Source organism: Nilaparvata lugens, chromosome 10 (genome assembly GCF_014356525.2).
Source record: "Nilaparvata lugens isolate BPH chromosome 10, ASM1435652v1, whole genome shotgun sequence".
Taxonomy (NCBI): domain Eukaryota; kingdom Metazoa; phylum Arthropoda; class Insecta; order Hemiptera; family Delphacidae; genus Nilaparvata; species Nilaparvata lugens.
Window position 1 is genome coordinate 1,731,834 of NC_052513.1, and position 25,995 is coordinate 1,757,828.

A 25,995-nucleotide genomic window follows, 5' to 3' on the forward strand; every position below is an offset into this window, starting at 1 on the left:
CTTTAGTAACTCATCAATTTATTGGTTAATACCTATTGAATCTGAAGTTTGCTAATATTTTAATATGGAATTGAGAATCCTTTTTGACATGAATCAGTTTGGGTGGATAAATTCAATTTGTATTTAGAGTTTGAAAGATATAATCAATCATCATAATTTATCAAGCTTGGAACCAAATTTGCCAATTTTTACAAAATTGAAACTTGAACCCTATCATTACCTAGCAGTCTTCTATTCATTTGAATGAAGCTATGTTTCATGGAACTTGTGAGTTGTCACATGTTTTTCACCTCCTGTGAGTCACAATAAACTCCTCTATAATTTCTTGTAATAATTGGCGGCATTTCTGGCCCGGCTCCAAAAAGACTACAAGGTTTCTTCTCAGCTAGTATCAGGCTATAAATTTTCCTCAAAAATATGTCCAGCCTCTCTCATTATTCGCGGATATTGCCATCTCATTAAAAAACTCCTAGACAGTGAGTCACCTCACATTGCTCCCTAAACTAAAAATAAAATTGGTGGAGTTTCTGTGACATGAATAGATACTGAAAGAGATTCCTGATACGCTGCTATTAAAAATATATAACGAGTTGGTGAATGAAAGGTGTTTGTAAAATTAGATCGGAGTAAAGGTGAATGAATGGTAGTAAAAAGTAAATGGGTTGTGTAATACTACTTATTCTTGATCAACCTATAGTAGGTTTATTATTTCCCCTGCAATTTATGTCTATTCGTAAAACCTGATAGGATACCTACAATTTTTGTCTGATAAACTGATAACTATGGATCAAGTTTTCCAATCATGCAATCATACTCCAGTCTTCAACTATGTCATTACTATAGATTATGAATATTGTCAGTACTTCTAAAATATCTAGTATTCCAGTACTTCTTCTCTTTTGCGCTCTGAAATATTATAATTAATTGCTCTAGGATGATTTTTTTCTTTTATTTCAATACCTCCAATAATTGATATTCTTCAAGATGAATATTCCTTTCATTTTATATTATAGTCTTATATCATGAATCATTCCTACCAAGAGCAAAAGAATTGATACAATAATATCCTTGTTTCTAATAATAAAATTCTTGAAAATTCATCAGTGACTTCTGAATTGAATGCAAATTATAGGTTCCATTTCGGCTTGTTGCGTACCGTCTATGAAAGTTTGAACTTGGCTTATCAAATACATGAACTTGGCTTATCCAAATAAAAGATATCTTCAAATCAAATATCGAATTCTGATTGTCGATTAGTAACAAGAGTTGTCGACATATTCTAGTCGATGATTTGATAGTAGTTGTATGTAACAAGTCACTTATTAATATTTCTACTTACTATTATTATAGAGACAAGATTGCATAATAAGATATCCCATGGTATAGGTCGTTTATGTTCTAAATTTCAAGCCGATTACTGTGGACTACTATCTATTATTACTGTTTTGTTGGGGTAAAGAATGTGAGAACGATACAGTATGAGAGACTATCAGCGTCACAGAGCATTACCAAAAAATGACTACTATCGGCTTGAGTTAGCAGTTAAATCTGGAACATAAACGCCCCATACGATTTGATATCTTTTTAAACTATCTTTTCACTATGCTATTATGTAGTAAGTATCACCCCATTTAATTACAAAACACTCATTTTCCGTTGTTATCATCTTAAAGTAACTTCTAATCAGAACATTTTTGGCATTTTGTTGACAGTTTGTGTGCTTTTGTATTACAGGACACACAGGAAAGGCTACAACAGGAGGAAGATGCCAGGAACCAGCTCTTCCAACAGAAGAAGAAATTGGAACAGGAAGTCTCCGGACTGAAGAAGGATGTTGAAGACTTGGAACTCACCGTTGCCAAGGTAACTTAACAATAATTCATCTCTGTTCTCTTTCACCACCTCTTTTTTGCAAATTTCTCAATGAATACCATATTATTTCTGATCCTTAATAATAAACCCATTCTTGTTAATGGATTAACATTAAAATGTGACCTGTGTGGTCACGAAACCATGGTCGTGTACCAAATTAAAGTGTAGAAAACTGACAACATCTATGTGTTTTTATTTCATCATGATTAACATTAATTTAGCTGGATGCTACCCGGCAATTACATTAATTTCGTTTAGGAACAAACAGCTTGTAATCCAAAAAGACTTCAAGCTAATAGAAGTTACAGTTTTTCAAAAAAAAAATATACAGTACAACTTGATATACCTTTTTCTCTCAACTTTGTATAGATTCTAATTCGAATCAATAGCTCGTTCCAATTGAATTCAACCTTAACAATCATTTCATTTGCCATTTCATAGTTAACATCACGTTTCTACCCTGTTTTTGATTGGCATATTTTTCAATACCTTCTTCACTCTTAATCCTTTCGACTACTATTTTCGAAGCTTGAATTTTGATTCGAGTCAATTCGATTCTATTGAATTTATTCTCACTTCCAGGTTCTCCCAAGTCTTATTAAAATCACTTCACTTATATGGGCTACTTTTGTTCAAATTAATAAAAACAATTTTAAAATATTTTAAAGCTTTTAATAAAGGGTACTACAAGTTTTTATATTGTTTTTAATAACCTGTACTCATTATTTACAGATTATTTCATTGTAATTCAGTCTCACTTCAATCTGCTTGCTCTCTCTACTTATTCTAATATTATATGGTATATTGACTTTATTGACTTGTCTTATACTCCATCCTGGGGTCCCCAAGACGTAAAAAAATTAGCCTTTCCAATGCTTCAATCATTATTCTCATTTCACACTACCAGTCCTTGACTAGACTTTTCAACCATTTATTAGATTTTATTAAAAAATAAACGTATTCCATTGAGATTAAATTCTATCAACCCAATGTATTACCACGTCAACCGCACGAGAATAGTCCGATAAGAGTCCATGTAATGTTGCCAAATAAGAGTTTATCAATGTTGTTTCAGCTGATTATACATGAGAATTAATTGATATTTTTATAATACTTCCGACAAATTGGCTACATCTATGTGTGAGGAGGGACCCTACTCTTCCAATTTCCATAGGAATATTTTCGTGGGGTTGACTGTAGTATTTTTCTGCCCTTTTCAAAGTTTTGATATGTATTTTCATGCAATTTTAAGTAATTTATCTAATTTGTAGTCTGACCAAGTTAAAGCGTTCAATCGACCTAATGTATTCTCTCTTCTAGTCTTTGTCTGCCCTTCACAAATCTTCAATCTATATTTCCATAACTTATTTCTGAATGTTTTGCTTGCAGTCTGACCAAGACAAGGCGACCAAGGACCACCAGATCCGCAACCTGAACGACGAGATCGCCCACCAGGACGAGCTGATCAACAAGCTCAACAAGGAGAAGAAGGTGCAGGGAGAGACTGTGCAGAAGACAGCCGAGGAACTGCAGGCCGCTGAGGACAAGATCAACCACCTCAACAAGGTCAAGACAAAGCTCGAGCAGACACTTGACGAGCTGGAGGACTCTCTCGAACGCGAGAAGAAACTCCGGTTAGTAGACGAACTTTTTCACAGAATAGGTATAATTGTTGGTTAAAAGTGACCTGTTGCTGGCTAAAATATAAAATATTACAGTTAGTTATAGCTATTCACTTCATGTCACTCTATAGCCTAGTTTTCATTCTGGCAATTTGCAATATCTTAACAACACGTCAAGCTATGCCGGCATGTTGGGCGATGTTTACATGTTTCCATTCCGGCGCAAACTGCATGAAAGTGGGGGCACCGACATCGTAGACGCTAACTTACAACAGAGCACTATAAAATTATATACAAATAACCAAAACTCCCTTATTTTTGGTATTTCAGGAAATCTGACCTATATATTTAGTATTTGAGGGTGCTGGATCCATATCCGAAATCAGAATCTTTCTATCTTCATCCATTCACAAGAAAGTTAGAGTTTGATACTTGAAGATATTAGTGATCAATTTATTGTGAAATTCAAAACAGTTGTTTGTCGGAAATGTTTGCGCAAATGTTGCAGAGAAACAGCCGAGTTGAAATATTGTAGACTGTTTCCATTATTACAAGTTACCGTCATTTGATCTCTAATCATGTTGCAGCGGAATCTGTGGTAATGGAAACGAGGCTTATGTTTCCATTATGTTATGTGTGAGGCGTATGTTATGTACGAGGCTGAGCAATCCATTGTTTCTCATTTTTTCCTCTCTTTCCTCCCATGGTGGTAACTTTGAAAAGACGAAGAGGGAGGTTGAAGATTACCTGAAACTTACTAAAATATACAATATCTATCACTCACTCTATGACGTTCAATCTAAGTCATTGATGTGTAATCTTCCTCTCTCTTTCACCCTTAGTGGTGACGTTGTTTCTCATTTTTTCCTCTCTTCTCCTCCCGTGGTGGTTACTTTGAAAAGACGAAGAGGGAGGTTGAAGATGACCTGAAACTTACTAAAATATAAAATATCTGTCACTCTATGACGTTCAATGTGAGTCATTAATTGATGTGTAATCTTTCCTCTCTCTTTCACCCTTAGTGGTGACGTTGAAAAGACAGAGAGGAAGGTAGAGGGTGACCTGAAGATGACTGTAATATGACATATCTATCTATAATTATTCACTTCATATCTGTCTATAACATCCATTCTATGGCATCAATTAATGTTTCTCATCTTTCTTCTCTCTTTCTCCCGTAGTGGTGACGTTGAAAAGACAAAGAGGAAGGTAGAGGGTGACCTGAAGCTGACTGTAATATGACATATCTATCTATAATTATTCACTTCATATCTGTCTATAACATCCATTCTATGGCATCAATTACTGTTTCTCATCTTTCTTCTCTCTTTCTCCCGTAGTGGTGACGTTGAAAAGACAAAGAGGAAGGTAGAGGGTGACCTGAAGCTGACTCAGGAAGCCGTCGCCGACCTGGAACGCAACAAGAAGGAACTGGAACAGACCATTCAACGCAAGGACAAGGAAATCGCATCGCTCACCGCCAAACTGGAAGACGAACAATCGCTGGTCGGCAAATTGCAGAAACAGATCAAGGAACTGCAGGCCCGCATCGAGGAGCTCGAGGAAGAGGTTGAGGCCGAGCGACAGGCTCGTGCCAAGGTGGGTCGTCGAGCCTTGATAAATTATCGGTTAAATCAGATCAAATAATTTCAATGTAGAAGGTTCTTAAGATCGTAGAAAGAATAACAGTCAATACTCGAAACAACATTCCAAATATTTAAAAGTTAAATAATCACATTCAGTAGTGAGTGCATAAGTCTTGCTAAATTATCGTTTAAGTCAAATCATTTTATTGTAGAAGACTCTTTGAGATCGTCAAGAGTTACAGTTGATACTCAAAACATTTAATAGCTACAAGTTCACGGTCAATATTTCAGTAACAAGTGTTGCTAAATTATCGGTTGAATCAATCATTTTATTGTAGAAGTATTGTATACTGCAGGAGCGCTTCTTGCTTGTTGCAGTCCCGTATGATGAAGAATAAATGAAATAAAGAAATCTTCAAGATTCATAGTCAATATTCAAAACATTGAATAGTTACAAAATCACAGTCAATAGTGATTGCTTTAATCTTGCTAAATTAACGATCAAATCAAATTATTCTATTGTAGAATACTCTTGACGTTTCTCCTGCAGGAGTGCTGTTTCCTTGATTCAGTTCTTCCTAGCCTCGTTCCTGATATGAAGGTTTCTATTTCTTGTGTTAGGACTGGATCGATGGATACACTTATTTCAAAGTCTCAATTCCAACAAACTTTCTCCCGAGTTTCTCAGGTTTTCATCCAATTTCCTTTCGTTTTTTCAGGCTGAGAAACAACGCGCCGACCTCGCCCGCGAGCTTGAGGAACTCGGCGAGCGCCTGGAGGAGGCTGGTGGAGCCACCTCGGCCCAGATCGAGCTGAACAAGAAGCGCGAGGCCGAGATGAGCAAGCTGAGGAGGGACCTCGAGGAGGCCAACATTCAGCACGAGAGCACCCTGGCCAACTTGCGCAAGAAGCACAACGACGCCGTCGCCGAGATGGGCGAACAGATCGACCAGCTCAACAAGCTCAAGGCTAAGTGAGTAGGGTTAATGAGGGTTCTGGGACACGGATATGTGAGTAGGTGTAGATAGGGTTCTGGGGCATAAAGATAAGTTGAGCTAGTTGAACAAATCGACCAGCTGTAAGAAGCTGTACTAGAGGTAATTGGGCACCTTAAGGTTAAATAACTAATCTCTGACTGATCAGCTGGGTATCTAAGCTAAACAAGTAACATGGTTACTTGGATTTGTATAACTAGTTACTTTGGAATGAGTAATAGAGTAGCTTGGGCTAAATAATTGAGTATTTTGACTAAGTATGCCACGATGGATTAGCTTGGAAACTTTGGGCTGAGAAACTACTTGGTACTAGTGTAAGGAAAATTCAGGGAATTAGTTGGGATACAACTGTTTAAATACTTTTCAATTACATCCATAATAGACCAATGCATATGTCTTGAAATCGTTGCACCCAGATATTTTGTTGATAAGTTAATACTATTTATTTCATAAAATTGCAATCCTTTAAATGTGGACAATATTTAACGATTAATCATAAATATTATCAAAAATATCCCTTTTAGAGTTCATGAAGAAATTTCATACTAATGCAGTCGATCAAAAACATTGAAATGAATCATTACACTTGATTTTATTTCAAATTTTACTTGAAAAGGCTAGTATTTACTAGAATTCCATTTTATTTCATACAAATTTGGTTTTTTAATAGGTGAATAAAAGAATTTTGTCATAAATAATCCAATTGAATTTATACCAAGCAACTGAACAACTCAGTTGAATATTATTCTATTCCGTTTAAATTAATAATTAATTTTGGATAGAATATTCCAATATCTTATGTATGAATAACTAGGTCAACTATTAGCTATGCTTAATCCAATAGTATTGGCTGATAATCATGTAGACATTGATGAGAAACCAATATTATTGTATAGATTAAGTTCACTACCAGTGCTGATAAGTAGTTCTTACAGAATTATATAGTGTTTTATCATTCTCCAATAATTATTATATTGTATTCTGTTGTATAAATGCTATGTTTGTGCTGCACAGGGCTGAACATGATAGACACAGCGTCCTCAATGAACTCAACAATACACGTAGCGCTGTCGATCAGTTGGCTCGTGAAAAGGTAGACATGGCTGACATTAGTAATGCATTGAAATGGATTGAACCTTTCACACCAAGTGACTCCCAGTGCAATGATACACATGTCGAAGAGATTAGTTCGCCTAAATTGACGAGGCCAAACTATGTGTTTTGTAATTCTAGCATGCATATGCACCTTGTTACACCCGTCTTCAGATGGCTGGTAAATTGATTGAATCTTGCTGAAGGAAGAAACTACAAAACCTGTTTTTACAAAAACTGATTCAACTCAGTTTATTTTGACAGTTATAAATGAATTAAGACCTCTTTCCAGGTCAAACTAATTCAATTATGTATTGAGACCTCATTTCCGGTAAAAAATTCATAACTGATTCCATTGATTTGAAAAATAAAAGAAAACAATTCAGATAGTTTGTATGGATAGTTTTGAACAGTATTCAGATGATACTTGTAGCCAAATTTCATCAAATAACACTCAACTCACTTGGAGTTGAATTAAGACCTCATTTCCGGTCAAAATTCATAAATTTATTCCATTGATTCAAAAAATAAAAGAAAACAATTCAGATAGTTTGTATAGATAGTTTTGAACAGTATTCAGATGATACTTGTAGCCAAATTTCATCAAATAACACTCAACTCACTTGGAGTTATTCCTCAAGTCAAATGAAGAACAATCTATTTTTATTTTATTTGGAAAATTATCTCTAAACAAAAGCTCTACATTACTTTCCTCAGATTTGCAATAATCTAAAATTGAATGTGAATCTATTTCTATCTTCTTTGTGTTGTCTGTTATCTGTGCACAAGCCTTGGGCTCATGCGGACCTCATCCTCAAAATAATTCCTGGTTTTCAGTCTCAATCTGTTGATTTCAAGCAACGCATTAATAATTGTTGGAGAACTTCAAAAATATTAACAATATTATCAGTTCCTTTATCAACATTAACTGAAATTATTTATTCTATGCATAAATAGAATTTTATTAATCAACTAGATTTGATCAAATTGTTATCATTTCAACATCAAATCAACTATAAGTACTTGTAGATTATTCTCAAGCAAGATTCAGGGCGGCCATCTTGTTGAGAATGGGTGATCAACGGTTGTATTCCTCTACTTTATTGTGATGCTATTTCTTCGCAGAGTTGAGAAGGAAAAGTCGACATATCTTAGTGAGCTGAATGACCTGAGAGCTAGTGTCGACCACCTCACCAACGACAAGGTTTGTCCTCTCCCCTCCACTTCCACCTCTCGGCCAATGGCAAAACAGCTTCAGCTTGTTCGGCTTCAGTCATCTGTGAACACATCAGTGCCACACATAACATAAACATTCATTAAAACCATCAGTTTTTAATACATTTTTGTGGCAACCATTCACATAACATATACATGTCAGCTCCACCATTTTAATTGATCATGATAAATGAAAGAATTCAGCAAAATCTATCTCTTATCGACCACTTTTCAATATTTAATGTTTAGTGACAATTGGTGTAGAGAGAGTACAGGCATGATAAATTACTGTTGTAATAATTATGATGAAAAATATTGAATGAATTCATTCAATGCTTTTGCAACGTAAATTACAACAGAAATTTATCATACGTGTACTTTCTACACGAATTGTTACTAAAAATTGAATGTTGAGAAGTGGCTCAAGATTAGAGATAGCTTTTCGCTGAATTCTTTCATTTTCTATTATCAGTTTAATGAATCCATGTAGTCCAGCAACAATAATTAGAGTAATATTCATCAATTTAGGGAAGAAAAAAATAAATTAATATACAGAAAACACTCAAAAAATACTAAAAATTGAATGTTGAAAAGTGGTTCATTATTGACAGATTTTTGCTTAATTCTTTCATTTTCCATCATGAGTTGAATAAATCCATATATTTTAGGAACAATTCAACCATTTTCGGTTGAAAACAATAAACTAAAAATACAGATAATGTATTTTTCTATAAAAATTAGTTCATTTCAGTTAGTTTTTCTAATAAACTATTAATTATCGTTGTCAAAAAATTATATCTAACTGCGTATAAACACTTTACATTCTTATTTATATCTGACATTCTTCTTCCTTTCAAACTATGGCTGTTAATCAAAACTATTAGAGTTTTGGCAACGCTGGTTTTTCAATTATATTTTTCTGTAGTAAATAATGCTTTTAGTGTTTTGTAGAAAGTTTTTACGTAGATGGCATTAATTTACTTGAGCTTTTTTGATTAGCAATTTTGAACGATAAGTACGAAGTGAATATATGAGTAACGTTAGTTGATATTTCAAGTTCTATTCCACAAGTTTGTCTTAAAATAAGACTAACTTTTGATACAACTTGCTAACATTTTATTTTGAATATTTTGTAGTATTTTCTCAAATATTTTATATAATTAACTTTTTTGTAGATATTCTCTTGTTTTAGAATTATCAATTACGATTTTCTTCTATAGTTCATCAATTGCTACATTCTTGAATATCAAGTTAACATGTTGATCCATATCTTTTCAAACATTTTTCAATATTCAAATGCTCAATATCTTTCCACTTGAGAATGAAACAATAGATTCGATTTTCATATTCTATTTACAGTCAGTAAGGAACAAAAAATATTCACTGTTTCAAAAACATTGACAGTTTCTTCCAAACAATAAACTAGAAGCATTTTTTCAAAATTCCTTAGACAAACATTCACTATGAATTACACAAGGACAAGACAAAAATACAAAACATAACTCAATAAAAATCGTAACATGAAAATGTCATTTCGCCATCATTCTCCAGTAATCATCATCGAGAAGTATAACAATCTTCATTTGATGTGAGACAGGAATAACATCTCATACGATGTAAAAATGGAATAATCCTTCTCTCATCCGGTCTCCTTCATTCTCTCATATCCTCTATTCCCTCATTCTCTCATATGCTCTCTTCCTTCATTCTATCATTCCCTCTCACTTCCACCTCATTCGTTGTCGTCCACTTGTCTCTCCGTGTCTGTGTTCATTCCTTTTGTTGTCATTCTAACTGTCCAAAAGTAATTAATACGTTTTTGCAGCTTCCACCACATTCAATGACAAATTTGGTTGTAATAATAATTGTATAGCTGTGTGTTAACAATGTCCTACGTCCGTTTTTTGGTGTCTAACTAGTTTGTTGTTGTGAAATAGATAGATGTTGTTTGATTCATCTGACAAAAATGTTTGTGTTCATTTAATTTAGTGTTGTCTATTCGTTTAATTTTAATCATTATTACATTCATAATATATTTTGATTATTTCATGGGTTGATGTTTTCATTTGTAAACTTGTTCTCTTATAATGGAATCTCATTTTAATTTTGTAAGGATTGTAAATTGTTACTATTGAGCTGTGAACCTCAAGAATTCCGTTTGTTATAGTCTATAAGAGAAATAGAGTAGATCGGTGTATTTTCTCCTACAATTTTATCTCATAACTAATCCAAGTTATGTAATTCAATAAAAATCTACTCGTTGAATTGTTTTACCGTTTTCCCTTAGATATGAACTATTTTCTTATTTCTAAATCTCAGAAGTCTTGAAATTATAAAAACGTATGTATAATACACCCCAACAATCAATATTCTAACAATACAGTTCAATTTTCTACTCCAATTTCATACTTATTAATATTTCAGATTGATTTACCAAAATCATCAGTTCATACAGTTGGGACACTTACGTAAGGAACTCCCACCAACAAAACGTTATACTAATTAATAAGAGCAGATCATACTTTAATATGACTATGTTGGTTGTGAGCAAATGAGTTTCAGATTCCATCTCGTTACGAAATGTACGGTAGTTAAATTTTAATGGTGATTGAATGACGGTTAAATGTCAGGAGAATCAATCAGAGATGCGAAATATGTCTTTCATTAGCACTTCATTTTTTATAGCACTTTCATTATCATATTCAAAATTTAACAGGCTTTTATGCAACCGGGCCCAAGTATCCCACTGATTTTCATTAGAGTACAATGCGAGCTGATTTTGTAGATGTTTTCTCTGCTCTTGTCAATCATCCTTATTTCTAGTATTACCACTTCTTCCTATCTGCTACATCTGAAACAAATCTAACGAAGATACAGTATATTTTCTATACAATCTATATCTGTATTATATTTGCCTCTGTAAATTGAAAAAAATTCTACTATAATTTAATGACATTAACGTTCTCACATGCATTTTTATAGTGTATAATCAGTCCAGTATACGATTAAAAATGGCGAAAATGTTGTCAAAAACAGGGGTTTTCGCAATTAAATTTTAATTATATAATTAAAATTGACTGGACTGATTTTTAAAATTAAAGTCTCTGTAATTATTTATTATTCATTTTCTACGATGCCAAATCCTCTGAATATGTTTCATGAGTTGAAAAATCGCTTCCCGGTGGTTCAGAACCCACGTAAAACTTTAGGTTCACTCATGTCTCATTATCATTATCTACACACAAGCCTGAAACTCATGTGGGCATGATCAAGAACTTCTAATACATCACTGGAGCATTTTCATTCCCCCAATCAATTTGATAAATGAGAGTGAGATTTCAATGATTCATAATCTAGGTTCAGCACATCTGAATAATATAATAGTTTGTGATTGTCGATAAACGATATGAAGTGTGGTTTTATGTGGGAATTGTATCAGATGAATGAAAACTCAGTTCACTAACCGTGTTGTGTTTGTGTTTGTGATCAGGCCGCCGCCGAAAAGATGGGCAAACAGTTGCAGCACAACCTTCAGGAAGTACAGGGCAAACTGGACGAGACCAACCGCACCCTCAACGACTTCGACGCCGCCAAGAAGAAGCTGAGCATTGAGAACTCCGACCTGCTGCGTCAGCTGGAAGAGGCTGAATCACAGGTGTCGCAGCTCAGCAAGATCAAGATCTCGCTCAGCACCCAGCTCGAGGACACCAAGAGGCTGGCTGATGAGGAATCCAGGGTCAGTTGCGACTAACGGTGTCCACTCACTTTAAATTAGGAAACCAGGGGGGAAATGTTTGAATAATCTGTAGATTAGATAGTTGGCTGATGAGGAGTGTAGGGTGACTCACGTCTAAACGTTTCACTTGAGGGGAATAATTAAGGTTTGTGAATACATAGATTCTCAACACATATAGGTTGGCTGATGAAAAAAAGTTAAAAATTCCTGTAGGGTGAATTGATTCTATGGGTTTCACTCGAGGGTTGAGGGTAGGGCTTAAATTGGCTTAGATAATTAGATAATAGATTGGATAGTAGTAAATGAAAGTCTATGGTTTGTTACGTATATGAGTTTGACTTGTAGGTTAGTGGTTGGGTTTGAGAGGAATAAGTTTTAATAAACCATACAAGGGATATTTTTAAATTCATATTGAGGAATCAAGGTTGAGTTGGATCCCCACTGTGATCTCTTCTTGAACAAAAACCATACATGGGATGGGTCTAGATTCTTTCAGAAAGTATCTTATGGGAACCTTGATGAGATTTTTGAATACACTTCTATTTTAACTGTCGGATCAGTTAATTTTTTATAATTCATAAATTATTTATTGGTACATTAATCAAGATACACAACTATTTATTAAAATAATTGGGGGAGGACCAACTGTCGCAGCCCAAAACAGTTCCTCCACCGAGTTTTGATTCATATACTTGTCCTGAAAGATAGTTATAAATAATGATAATTCAGGAATTGATGTGCTATCCGTCATTTCAGTGAACCTTTATGAATGAGAATCTGTTTTTGTTTGATTGTAGGAGCGCGCCACATTGTTGGGCAAGTTCCGCAACCTGGAGCACGACCTGGACAACATCCGCGAACAGGTGGAGGAAGAGGCCGAGGGCAAGGCTGACATCCAGCGCCAGCTGAGCAAGGCCAACGCAGAGGCGCAGTTGTGGCGCACCAAGTACGAGTCCGAAGGTGTTGCGCGCGCCGAAGAGCTCGAGGAAGCCAAGTGAGTGTGCAAATATCTGGGGAGTACCTCAAAGTTTTATAGGGTAGGATTGGAGGTTGGAAGGATAAGTTGAAGAAGCCAAGTGAGTGTGCAAATATCTGGGGAGTACCTCAAAGTTTTATAGGATAGGATTGGAGGTTGGAAGGATAAGTTGAAGAAGCCAAGTGAGTACGAGTATGGAAATATATGGAGAGTGCCAAAAAGTTTGTGGGTTGGATAGTAAGAGTTTTATCTGAGAGGATAGGATTGAAGCTTGGTTTAAAGAGTAGCACAAAGTTTGAAAGTTGGATAAGATAGGTTGAGGAAGCCAAGTGAGTGTGCAAATATCTGGAAATAACCTCAAAGTTTGTAGGTTTTTAGTAAGAGTTTTATTTGAAATGATCGGATTGAAGGTTGGTTTAGAGAGTACCATAAAGATTATATGTTTGATAAGAAGATTGTTATATGAAAGCATAGGAGGTAGGCTTATAGAGGATTAGCACAAATATTGTACATAATGTTGAGTAAGATGATGTTTTTTGAAAGGATAGGATTTAAGGTTGGCAGTTTGAGGAAGCCGAATTAGTTTGAAGATTAATTATTCATTTGTAAAGTACCAATATATTATAAAGTTGAAGGTTTGTAGGTAATTGAGGATAGAATAGAATTTGAGCTCAAGGTGTAGAAGGTCAAATATTTTGTAGTTTATCTGTCCAATACCACAGAATAATTGCACGGAAATTTTTGTTGGTTTGGAATTTTTCAAATGCAAATACATATACAGTAGTTTATTTACTAAAAACATACAAGATACCAATTTAGAATCTGGTTGTTGAATATTGATTGGTTGTCCTTCTCACAGGAAGTACGACTAATATTCGTTGATTCCTTTATGTTTCTCCTTGCTACACTTATTAGATGGATAAAAACCATTGAAACTTGGGCTAATTTTGTTTGTTTGCCCTTCTGACAGGCATGGATATGGATAAAAACCACTGAAACTTTGTCTAATTTTGATTGTTTGTCCTTCTGAATGGTATTAGATACATAAGAACCACTGAAAATTTGGCTAATCTTGATTGTTTGTAATTTGTGACAGGCAATAGATGGATAAAAACCACTGAAACTTTGGCTACTTTTGATTGTTTGTCGTTCTGAATGGCATTAGATATATAAGAACCACTGAGACTTTGTCCAATTTTGACTGGTTGTAATCTGTGACAGGCGTAAGCTGCAGGCCCGTTTGGCTGAGGCTGAGGAGACCATCGAGTCGCTGAACCAGAAGGTCGTTGCTCTGGAGAAGACAAAGCAGCGCCTGGCCACCGAAGTGGAGGACCTTCAGCTGGAGGTGGACCGTGCCACTGCCATTGCAAACGCCGCCGAAAAGAAGGCCAAGGCCATCGACAAGATCATTGGAGAATGGAAGCTCAAGGTCAATAGATATTTTCTACTCTTTATTACACAAAATCATTGTGAAAGTTGTAGTGGAAAGTGTTTACTGTATACAGAAAACTCAGTGTTATCACTGTAGTGGTCTCGGATGCCTAAAAAGCAGTCGTTAGGTCATGTCAGAGGCCCTGAAATTGATCAGTTGCGACCTGAAAACTCTAACACCAGACCTGAGCCAGCCAGGTCACACGATATTATTATTATTATTATTATTATTATTATTATTATTATTAATATTATTATTATTATACTGTAGTGTTCTGTTACAGTTCTGAACTGCTACTGCAGTGTTCTGTATGAAGACTGTGTGAACTTACTGTTCATACAGTAAGTATTTTAGAGTTTATCTCATGCAGCTAGTCCCAGATGTTATTCATCTCATTCATTATTAATTTTATTTTCATTTATTTTTTTCTTTCATTAGTAAGTATTTTAGACTGTGTGAACTTACTGTTCATACCGTAAGTATTTTAAAGTTTATCTCAAGCAGCTAGTCCTAAATGTCATTACTCATTCATTATTAATTTTACAGTACACAATCTTTAAATTCTTTGTAGTAGAATGTGTTTACTCACCGTATGAACTCACTGTTCTATTGTTATTACTGTTTTATTAATATTGTATGTTTGGATTGCGTAGGTTGACGACTTGGCCGCTGAGCTTGACGCTAGCCAGAAGGAATGCCGCAACTACTCGACCGAACTGTTCCGTCTGAAGGGAGCCTACGAGGAAGGCCAGGAACAGCTGGAGGCTGTGAGACGCGAGAACAAGAACCTCGCCGACGAGGTGAGTTTGGAACCCACCTAGAGCTGTAGGCCCACTCATCGTCCGTCTCATTACCCACCCAAAAAAAAGATTAAGCAGTATTATCCACAGATCCTTTCACACACCCGGTTGCACAAAACTGAAAACTTTTAATCTTGATTAAATGCCACAAGAACTTTCTTTCCAAAAAACCTTCTCTGATCGATTCTCGTGGAATTTAATCAATATTAAAATTAAACAGGCTTTTGTGCAACCGGGTCTTGTAATACAATTAAACCTTCATGTAATCGTAGTTGATGGTGCATAAAGCCCTAAGATCACATTTTTATTATGTATCAAATTCCGTGTTTAATCCTTCAGCTGATCTTGTTCCGTTTATACCTGAATACTGCCTTAAAACTGAATTACAATCTCCTAAACTATTTCAAATTCCGGTTGATCAACAATTTTACTGTACTAATTCATTTATAGACACTCTTGATAATGGAATGAATCAAAGTGTATGGTACTAGTGATTCCATATTGTGATAAAACTATCAAGTAGCCCTTTAGAAATAAATTGAGAAATTAACTCTCATTATTCCACATACTTGTCCAATGAGCTGGTCCAGCCTGATAATCCAACGTAGGAAAATGAAGGCAAGCACTGGCAAACCACCCAGCCACACCTTGGCGCTGGTCGACATTGGCCTTCATTGGGCCAACATGTGGATGCGGCATAACATGTGTTGCTATGTAATGAAACGTTGTTAACGTGTTGTCGTGTTGCTGTGTTCAGGTTAAGGACCTGCTGGACCAGATCGGTGAAGGCGGTCGCAACATCCACGAGATCGAGAAGGCAAGGAAGCGCCTGGAGGTGGAGAAGGACGAACTGCAGGCAGCGCTGGAGGAGGCCGAAGCTGCCCTCGAACAGGAAGAGAACAAGGTGCTCAGGTCACAGCTCGAGTTGAGCCAGGTGCGCCAGGAGATCGACCGTCGTATTCAGGAGAAGGAGGAGGAGTTCGAGAACACAAGGTAAACTCAAAAGAAATTAGAGTCGACTTGAAGGAAACTGGAGTTAGCTTGAAGGGAATTAGAGTAAACTTGAAGGAAATTAGTGTAAACCTGAAGGAAAATAGAGTATACTTGAAGAAAATTTTACAGTAAAATTGAAGGAAATTAGAGTAGACTTGGAGAAAATTACAGTAAAAGTGAAGGAAATTAGATTAGACTTGAAGGAAAATAGAACACAGTCCGGGTCATGTAGTTTTGAAGACAAAATTGAAGGAAATTAGAGTAGACTTGAAGGAAATAAAAGTACAGTTCGGGTTCTGTAGCTTTGCCTATCGGCGGAGGGCCGGCCACTAGACTACAATACTACTCATGTTCAAAAACATCCAACATTTTTGAAAATGTATCTTTCCATAAGCAACAGATGCTCTTTTGTATCTTCTCAAAAGCAACGTGCTACATCCGAAGAGATACACAAGCAGCTTTTTGGGATTACCTTCTTTTAGCACAACACAGTCTTTCAGCTGACATTAATTTGTTCAACATGCTTTTTCTATTGTTAGTGATACGTTGCAACTATCTCATTTTATAAATAATCTCTATATGTAGGGAGTTTCCTTCAGAAAGCTCTGAAGACGTCTTCCTCCATCTAGGGATCTAGGGGGTCTCTGAAGCCTGATGCTTTTGCAAAGCCGTGAATATTACCCCCAAAGGTGAATATTACCTTGCTTATATGCCGTTTCAAAATCACGGAAGCAAAGCTTAGGGACGCGTACTTGTAAACTTGAAGGAAATTAGAGTAAACTCAAAGGAAATCATAGTAAACTTGGAAGGAATTAGAGAAAACTTGACGAAAATTAGAGTAAACTTGGAGAAAATTACAGTAAACTCACAGTTTCTTAGAGTAATCTTGGAGGAAATTAGAGTAAACTTGATGGAGATTAGAGTAAACTTTTAAAAAAATTTACTCATCAAGGGTCAGACCACAAGGGTAAGACCACATTAAGCGTTTTATTTAGGTGGCATCCCAATCAGCCAATCGATGAGTGAGTTTTCATGTCAATTTCCACTTTCAGTTGTCTAATAATGTTGTAGGTTTTCTTTTGATATCACATATTTTATAACTTTTGATATTACAACCTCATCAGGACTGTACACTTCACAACACAGATCACATGATCTCTTTCACATGAACTCTGATGACAATTCCCACTTTCTGTTGTCTAATAATGTTTGGTTGTTGTGTTGCAGGAAGAACCACCAGCGTGCTCTGGACTCAATGCAAGCCAGCCTGGAAGCCGAGGCCAAGGGTAAGGCTGAGGCCCTCCGCATGAAGAAGAAGCTCGAGGCTGACATCAACGAATTGGAAATCGCTCTTGACCACGCCAACAAGGTAAATATATCATACAATCTATCAACAAACTACAACAGAAATTACTGTACATCTTGAACTTGATCTAATATTGCACCTTTTCTATCCCACATTCATCTATACTTCAATTCTGTTTCTCTGTTTCAATTAAATTCTTCTCCATCAAGATGAAAATTCACATGATCAATCAGCAAACTTGAACTGAATTGATCTTGAACTATTTCTATCACACTTTCATCCATAGTTCAACCAATTATACTTTTTTGTGATTTTATTGACCACATAGGATCACATAGTCTGGTTAGTCCTCTTTCTTTGTTTATTCGCTTCTTCTCTTCTTTTCTCCCCAGTACCTTTTCATTCTGTCAGATCTTTCTTTTCTCAATTCATCTGAACAAACCTGTTGCCTTCTTCTATTTGTTTTTATTGATAAGATCCTCTTTCTGTCAGTGATGGTTTCCCTATAAATTGTTGTGCTCATACTTTACGTAATTATACTTTACATAAAGAAAGAACAAAAATAATTCAGCTACTTTCAAATACAACCTTCCTCTGTGATAGGGGTGTCATTCATAAATGCTTTATCTCAAAAGTGCGAGTATTTTAACATCGTTATTTTTCAAATTACAAAACTTTTCAAATAAAACCTAATTGATCAAGAATCTTTCAGGGTATTACTAGACAATTTTACATCTCGCAGATATGAGGCACTCCCTCTGATAGTCGGTAGGGAATTGAAGGATGTTCCTTCCTTGTCTTTTCTACATCTCAAGCATATACTCATTCTCAAGTTTCATTTCAGTTATTTATCATCTCTGTATTGATTCATTCATGAAATCATCACAAATAGAAACGTTTGTATTGTATTATCATTCATTTCCTCATCTTCACCTGGGTTTAAAATTCTTGTGGATGGTTTCCTTTTTAGATAAATAAATATACCAGAGCAGATGCATCCACTTTAATGAACATGAGCTTCTAACATTCTTCATAAATTACAAAATTGTTACAAAGATGACAGATATCCTCTGTTCTCTAGCCGTTATTTCTCACATTTATCTTATCTTTTCTTTTCTTATCTTATCTCCTATTTTCTCACAATTCGAACTAATATTTATATGTTTCTCGTGTCCGTTAGGCTAACGCCGAAGCCCAGAAGAACATCAAACGCTACCAGCAACAACTGAAGGACGTGCAGACCGCTCTCGAAGAGGAACAGCGTGCACGCGACGATGCACGCGAACAGTTGGGCATCAGTGAGAGGCGCGCGAACGCTCTCCAGAACGAGCTGGAGGAGTCGCGAACACTGCTCGAACAGGCCGACCGCGGCCGTCGCCAGGCCGAACAGGAGCTCAGCGACTGCCACGAACAGCTCAACGAACTCAGCGCACAGGCCACCAGCGCTTCAGCCGCCAAACGCAAGCTCGAGAGCGAGTTGCAGACATTGCATGTGAGTAAACTAACCTTAAACAGTTTTTAAAATGTATACAGATCATATAAAATTTATTTTCTCAAAAAAGTACTACAAAAATATCAGTATTTGAAATTATACATCAATCATTTAAAACTTAATTTCACTTGATAATATATCTTGTAGTTTAATCTTGATATTAATCTTGTAGTACAATTGATGGTCTAATTCATCAAATACTTTATTTACATAATAAAGAGAAAAACTCACATAGGCAACATAATTGCCTGTACATAAGCTTCAATTGATTAATATTAATAAGTGATATCGAAAAAAATTGAAAAGGAATTGAATTACATTAATTGAAGGAAATTTTGAACAAATTTCTAACACAAATTGGTTAGATCAAATACTGCGAATATATTATACTCTTTGTACCTGAAAGCTCCTCAGCTTTGTTAGAATATTTGTGAATCCATAGTTCACCTCACTCCTTGACTCATGCTCTCCACATTCATATCTGCCGAATATCCCGATGAAATTTCGTAAATACTGCAAAAATACTCTTTGTTCCTGGAAGCAACGATTACAATATTGTAAACACTATGCTTTGTTACAATATTGTAAAAACTATGATTCACCTCATTATGAATCTTTCTTTGAATCATGGTTTCTCCATTTGTCTTGGTTTCTCTGCTTGGTTTGTAGTGTCTGCTGAATATCAAAATGTGTTTTTTTTTAATACTGATGAATACACATTTTGTCCCAGCAGAATGTACTAATAAAATGTTATGTTAGATAATAGTTGTTCTGAATATCGAAATGAATTTTTTCAATAGTCAAATACCACTGATTTATTGATAATTAGAAAGACCGGTTTCGGTTATTACACCATTGTCAATCTCTGATAAACTATCAGATCTATCTAATTTATCCATCTATCTGATTTATCAGAGATTGACAATGGTGTAATAACCGAAACCGGTCTTTCTAATTATCAATAAATCAGTGTTTTTTTGACAATTTCTTAGTCTTTTTCTTTCAATATGAATAATTACCACAATATCAACTTCTCAACTACACAAAAAGTGAATTCAAGTCAATCAAATCTAGTTTAAAACCACCTTATCACCTCTCCTCGATTCAATACAGTATAAGAACTTTCATTTACATATTAAAATACTCATCTTCCTACCTTCATAAATATTATTTCAAAACTAGTTCTCCAACTTAGTCAAAAAAAACATCTCTGCATATTTAAATACGGAAAATTCATGTATTTTATTCTCTTGTATCCTTAAAATATAGACTCCACTGAATCCTTATTTCTAACAGCCACTAAATAAGCAAATAGTGGAAACATTTTTCGATATTCAATCAATTTTATCACCAACTTAACCGGAGTCTTTATCTTTTTCCAATAGCCACTTCTCAAGCAAATACAGTATTGGGAACATTTTTCGATTTCCCATCAATTTTATCACAAATTTTCATCAACTATTTTTGTATAGTACCCTCAATACTATACTTGTATTTTTCAATACTTTACATGTATTTTGTGTAATTATTATTTATTCTTATGGCTTTTATCGGCAGAGAGATCCTTTTGGATGTTCTGCTTTGCCGTAAAACCCAATGTCATTTCCTATTAACACTCATGTTAATAGGTTATGTAATCGGTTCTTCATGTTTTCTCACTAAAAATTTGCACTTTAACTTCCTGAGTTTTTATTTTATAAAGTTTTTTTATTTTGTGTTTCTCAGGTAAGACTGGACGAAGCCGAAAACAACGCACTGAAGGGCGGCAAGAAGGCGATCGCCAAACTGGAACAGCGCGTGCGCGAACTGGAGAACGAATTGGACGGCGAACAGCGACGACACGCCGATGCGCAGAAGAACCTGCGCAAGTCAGAGCGACGCATCAAGGAGTTGAGCTTCCAGGCTGACGAAGACCGCAAGAACCACGAACGCATGCAGGACCTTGTCGACAAACTCCAACAAAAGATTAAGACTTACAAGAGGCAGATCGAGGAGGCTGTGAGTACCGTGCCTAACCATGTTTAGCTAAGAAACTCAGGCGATTTATTATTCAGAGTCGAGAAAGTCAGTTTTTTATTTATTTACAGTCACCTCTGAGTAAGATAGATAGTTATTTTCCTTGATCTATGGGTATATAGATGCATATAATCATGTTAAAATTTAAAACATATCCACTCATAATAGACTCCAGATCAATTAGTCAATCCGTGATAGTCTTCCTACATGATTTACTACTTTGTTTGTGGGGTGCAGGAAGAAACTGTCTCCACAATTTTTATCAATATTTATTTCATTTGTTTCACATTGAATAATTTTTCCTATAAAATTAAAGATTTAATGTCTTCTCAAATGATGTTTTTGTTTGGTGGGGGGGGGGGTGAAGGAGCATTGCAGGAAAGAACTATCTTCACGACCTTTAATATTTAGTTCACTTGTTTAACTTATCGAATCATTTGTCTTATTGAATGTCCCCTCTAAAATTGTTGTTTGTTTGTAACATTGCAGGAAGAAATTGCCGCATTGAACCTTGCCAAATTCCGTAAGGCACAACAAGAACTGGAAGAGGCCGAAGAGAGGGCCGACCTCGCCGAGCAGGCCATCGCCAAGTTCAGGGGAAAGGGACGCGCTGGATCAGTCCGAGCCTCAAGCCCATTGGTGAGCAACTAACCTAACCTAACTGAGAATACAATACAATATGGTCTCGAATCAGATAATAATGAAAGTAACAGTGCAAATTACTATATTGTAAAACTAAACATGAAAAAGCACTAGGTAACAAACTTTAAAAAATACATCTCTAAAACTCATTGGTGAAGAACCTAAGCTTACCTCACATACAATATACTGTCTCAAAGCAGATGATAATAATATTGTAACAGTGTATGAAATGTAAATCTCTCTTATATCCATGCCGAATTTACAAACTGGAATAACTATGATTTTATACACAATTACTGAATGATAATTCCACTGTTATATTGACTGACAAAAGATGAATTTTTACTTTTCTTGTCCTATTACCACAGGTTATTAAATAGTATTAGTAAATTCCCCTTCATACATTTATAAATAATTGAACCGTCTAATAATTTATTCAATAAAAAATAAAATAAGATTATCAAGATTATCTTATTGAGTCAATATACAGAAATATTTAAAGATACAGTCGAAATAAGCTAAATACAATTGTAACTGATATAATTCGTGTGAATTACAGCCACAGAAAGCAAGAAAAGCGGCAGAATAAATTTGAAATCACCAACATAGTAAGTCAAAGTCATTTGGCTGTCTCATTCTGCATTGTTCCAAGGAATGATGAAATGAGAATGTTGCAAAATTTACTGAATTTGACTTGTGTGGGCATAAATCTCTTCTCTCTGTAACAATATAAATATTTCCAGCATTTTGTTTAGTTTATAAGACAGAAAGCATCATGAAGCATGCAAAGGACCTCAGATACTATGGTCCCAGAATATTTTAAGTTTCGATCCAGCTATGTAACTATCGCAGATTTCTATAGAGAAGTAGTTCTAGTATTGTATAAATCTTTTACACTGATTTAAAAAATATGTCATCCACTTCTACTACCCTTCTCTACTTCAATGATACCTATTGGTTTAATATCTAGCTGATTAGTGTCCTAAATCATTTCCACTCATACATACTCATAATACATCAAATAGCCATATTCTCAAACTTACATATCATACTCTATAATCTGTCTCTACGGTAAAATGAGTATTTGACAATTTTTCCAAGTAACTGTTATTACACAATAAACTCCCTGCTGAACTTTACTAATATTTTACTGTAATTGGATCCAATCCCTTACTTGACACTTGAAAATCTGAATCTTTGTAGAATAGTTATCACAACTTTACCACCTATAAACTATTTCCATATTGAAATAACAAATGCTTGAATCAGAATACATTGATCTGTGAGCAGTGTACCTCCCCTTACTGCAAAAACGTATGTAATTAGCTGTTACTTTGATCGAATGAAATTGAATTTTTCTATTTATTCAGCAGGGTTTGTCAGACTTATTTGAAACACTGACCTATAATTCTCACATTGAAAGAATCGTTTTCTATGAATGAAGTCTTACGATTCTATAAATGAAGGTTTCTTGTTTCGATTCATTATAATTGCTGAGAAACCATCATAATTATTATTAAAAGAATTAGATTATAATATAGTTTTAAAGCTAAACTGGCATGTACTTCTATTAAGCTTTAGCAGCATATTGCCAATGCATCAATATTGAAGCACATGTTGCATGTTAAAGCATACATACTGTAGAATAGGCACCCATCTCACTGCAATTTTTTTCATTAAGAATAGTGAACACAAATGTAAAATACATCACGAGAATATATTTTGTTCATTCTTAGTTTAAAAATGTACAAATCTGATTAAAAAGTGTTAGATACCTTTTACAAATAGTTTAATCCATTCGAAAATGAACATTTTTCCAACTTAGAAGATGTTATGATTACAGGGAGCATTGTAATTTGAAGAGATGAAGTCCTGAAATCTCTTTCCAAAGGTAATAATGATGATTGAGAGTGTTGTCATCCATAAAAGAGTTGCCTTTTTCATTTTCAGCGTTTTAGTCATTGTGTGAACCATTGTGTGAACATACTGATTGATTGAATATACAGTTTTAGAAAATTTTACATAGAAAATGTAAATATAGTGCATTCCTTCCACCCTCATCCATTAGAAAATCGAATCGGAGATTTTTGTGTTCTCCCTCCTTCATTAAATTTATACAGATTACATAGCATGAATATTTTTCAACAAAATATTTTAATTATACCATTTCAAAGAGTTGAATGTTCAATTGTTAAATATTTTTTGTCTGAGATAAAAACGTTTTTGTCATGCATTCAACAAACCTGTTCCATTCCTGACTCGAATTTCTCACAATCAATTTTAGTTTTCATATCCTACGTCTGATAATTTTATGGTTTTGATTTCATTTTTCTATCCCATTTTTTGTACTTGTCATTTGTGATGAATTCCAAACCTCCATCCACACTTTCATATTTTTTTACGTTCAATTTTTAGCATTCTAGCGATTAGAGTTAGACAAGTTGAGTTATATTCATTCTAGCTTGCAAACAATCATACAGAATAGCTTCTATCATCAGCATAGACTGACACAAGAGTTATTTTCCTTGTTTGATAGTTTTGTGTGAGTTCATAAATTTTTCTTCTAACTTCACATGAAAGTGTAAGTTTTTTAGAACATTAGTTGTGTTGATTGAATTGTTTTCTCAGTCAAGTTTGATTGGCAGACTTGTATAGGCTAAATTCAGTTTGTTTTATTTATTCATAATTTTAATCTACATTTACAACGTGGAGATCTAAACTTGAACTTCTCAAATCCACTAGGATTCATGAGAAGGAATTCTTGAAAACTGTTGTTGTGTATCAACGCTGTATTTCCCTGAACTTTCTCTATTCAAATGGGAATCACATGCACGCATTTTTATTCCTCTTCAAAAAACAGTAGAATAGAATAAGATATTGAAATGGTTTAAACTATTGATTGAAATTTGCTTTGTTGCATATTTAGCTATAGTCCGTATACTCAATAGTAGTTTAATTTAATCGAGAATTGTATAAAGCTGGGTCTATAATTATTATTTATTATAATGTGTTACCCTCCGTTACACCAGATGATCCAATTTAGTTTAAACTGCTATTGAGCTTACCGACCGATATCAAACAAAGTTTCATTACCACTTTCTAATTGTTCATTAACTTTTTACAGTTGAAGCTTCTTCAGATATTTGTTGAAAACTTCAAACTGATGATCACTCACATTTGAAAATTGGAGTTTCTTCAAATGTTCCTTGGATACTTCAATGGTTACCTAATATTTTCATTAAATGTTTGAAAACCCTTGGAAAATGCAACCGGTGCCTACCTAAAAATGAATTAGAAATCGTATTGGTAGATAGAGTGAAATTTACATTCAACTACCAGCATTCTGATTAATAAAATCAATGCTTTTAATTCATAAAATGTTGAGTTTAAAGTGAATCTCACTGTATAGTAGTAGTATCAAAGAGAAAAGGAAGCAAGGTATGCTATCTTTTCTCTATGTTAGTAGTAGGTAGCCTACTGGAATGACTGATACCATAGCCACCTCTAATACAGGTGGCTATCTGTATTAGAGGTGGCTATGCTGATACTGTATTGGAACGCTTTAAAGGTTTGTTATTGATGACTCGAAATAATGTTGTGATATTTTGTTTGTTTTGCAGTCAAGACCACCAATGAAATCGTTTTTTGACGGCTCGGCATTTCCCCCCAGATTTGACCTCCATCCAGAAGGGGAAATGTAAAAATCCGGAAAACATGCTTCTGCTTTAAAACAACATGAACCAAATTTTTTATTTTAAGTTGATGGGCTAATTTGTATTTATTTTAATGGAACTATTAAGATAATGTTATTTTATTATAATAATAAACAATAATAATTCCAAATGCTAGCGGTGACTAGCGAAAAGTCAAGTTTTTTGTTCACGATTGATTATACCATTAAAAACAAATATTATCGAAATTATTGACAGCTGTTAATATGTGTATGTATACAACGTTTTTTGAACAAACAATAAAGAGGATTTGATCGTGGCAACTCTGTGTTGTTTATGTTTATTCTCCATCAATAATTATTTCCTATTTAAGGTAGGCGCACACAGATCGTCATCGGACGGACGGCACGCATCGGACGATTAGATTTGATGCATTGTTTTCAATTGGAGTGCGCATACCTATCCGCATCGTCCGATGCGTGCCGTCCGTCCGATGACGATCTGTGGGCGTCAACTTTATAATGACAAAATCATTATCCTTGGTAATGA

General features: G+C 34.9%; 2 protein-coding genes across 2 annotated transcripts in view; both read left to right on the forward strand.

The window, feature by feature from the left end:
• Window positions 1-19,280, forward strand: part of LOC111049488 (myosin heavy chain, muscle) — a 104,982-nt gene extending 85,702 nt beyond the window's left edge. The window contains 12 exon segments of the mRNA XM_039436061.1: window positions 1,735-1,863; window positions 3,262-3,506; window positions 4,835-5,093; window positions 5,800-6,053; window positions 8,293-8,371; window positions 11,873-12,118; window positions 12,916-13,112; window positions 14,316-14,523; window positions 15,180-15,326; window positions 16,084-16,319; window positions 17,547-17,688; window positions 18,806-19,280. Of these exon segments, the coding sequence (XP_039291995.1) occupies window positions 1,735-1,863; window positions 3,262-3,506; window positions 4,835-5,093; window positions 5,800-6,053; window positions 8,293-8,371; window positions 11,873-12,118; window positions 12,916-13,112; window positions 14,316-14,523; window positions 15,180-15,326; window positions 16,084-16,319; window positions 17,547-17,688; window positions 18,806-19,147 (2,484 nt within the window). The 3' untranslated portion in view covers window positions 19,148-19,280.
• A 299-nt stretch (window positions 19,281-19,579) lies between these two features.
• LOC120353320 (myosin heavy chain, muscle-like) lies at window positions 19,580-25,769 on the forward strand. Its single transcript, XM_039436584.1, has 4 exons — window positions 19,580-19,623; window positions 20,800-21,115; window positions 21,623-21,772; window positions 25,396-25,769. Exons 1-4 carry the CDS (start codon window positions 19,580-19,582, stop codon window positions 25,474-25,476), a joined length of 591 nt encoding a protein of 196 aa, XP_039292518.1. The 3' UTR covers window positions 25,477-25,769.
• Window positions 25,770-25,995: the final 226 nt, after the last annotated feature.

Bases quoted from the DNA above. Each gene is read 5' to 3' on its own strand.
- LOC120353320 (XM_039436584.1), top strand. From the start codon at position 19,580: ATGCTCTCCACATTCATATCTGCCGAATATCCCGATGAAATTTC. The intron at 21,116-21,622 runs GTGAGTACCGTG...GTAACATTGCAG, and splicing joins AGAGGCAGATCGAGGAGGCT to GAAGAAATTGCCGCATTGAA. The intron at 21,773-25,395 runs GTGAGCAACTAA...TTTGTTTTGCAG, and splicing joins TCCGAGCCTCAAGCCCATTG to TCAAGACCACCAATGAAATC.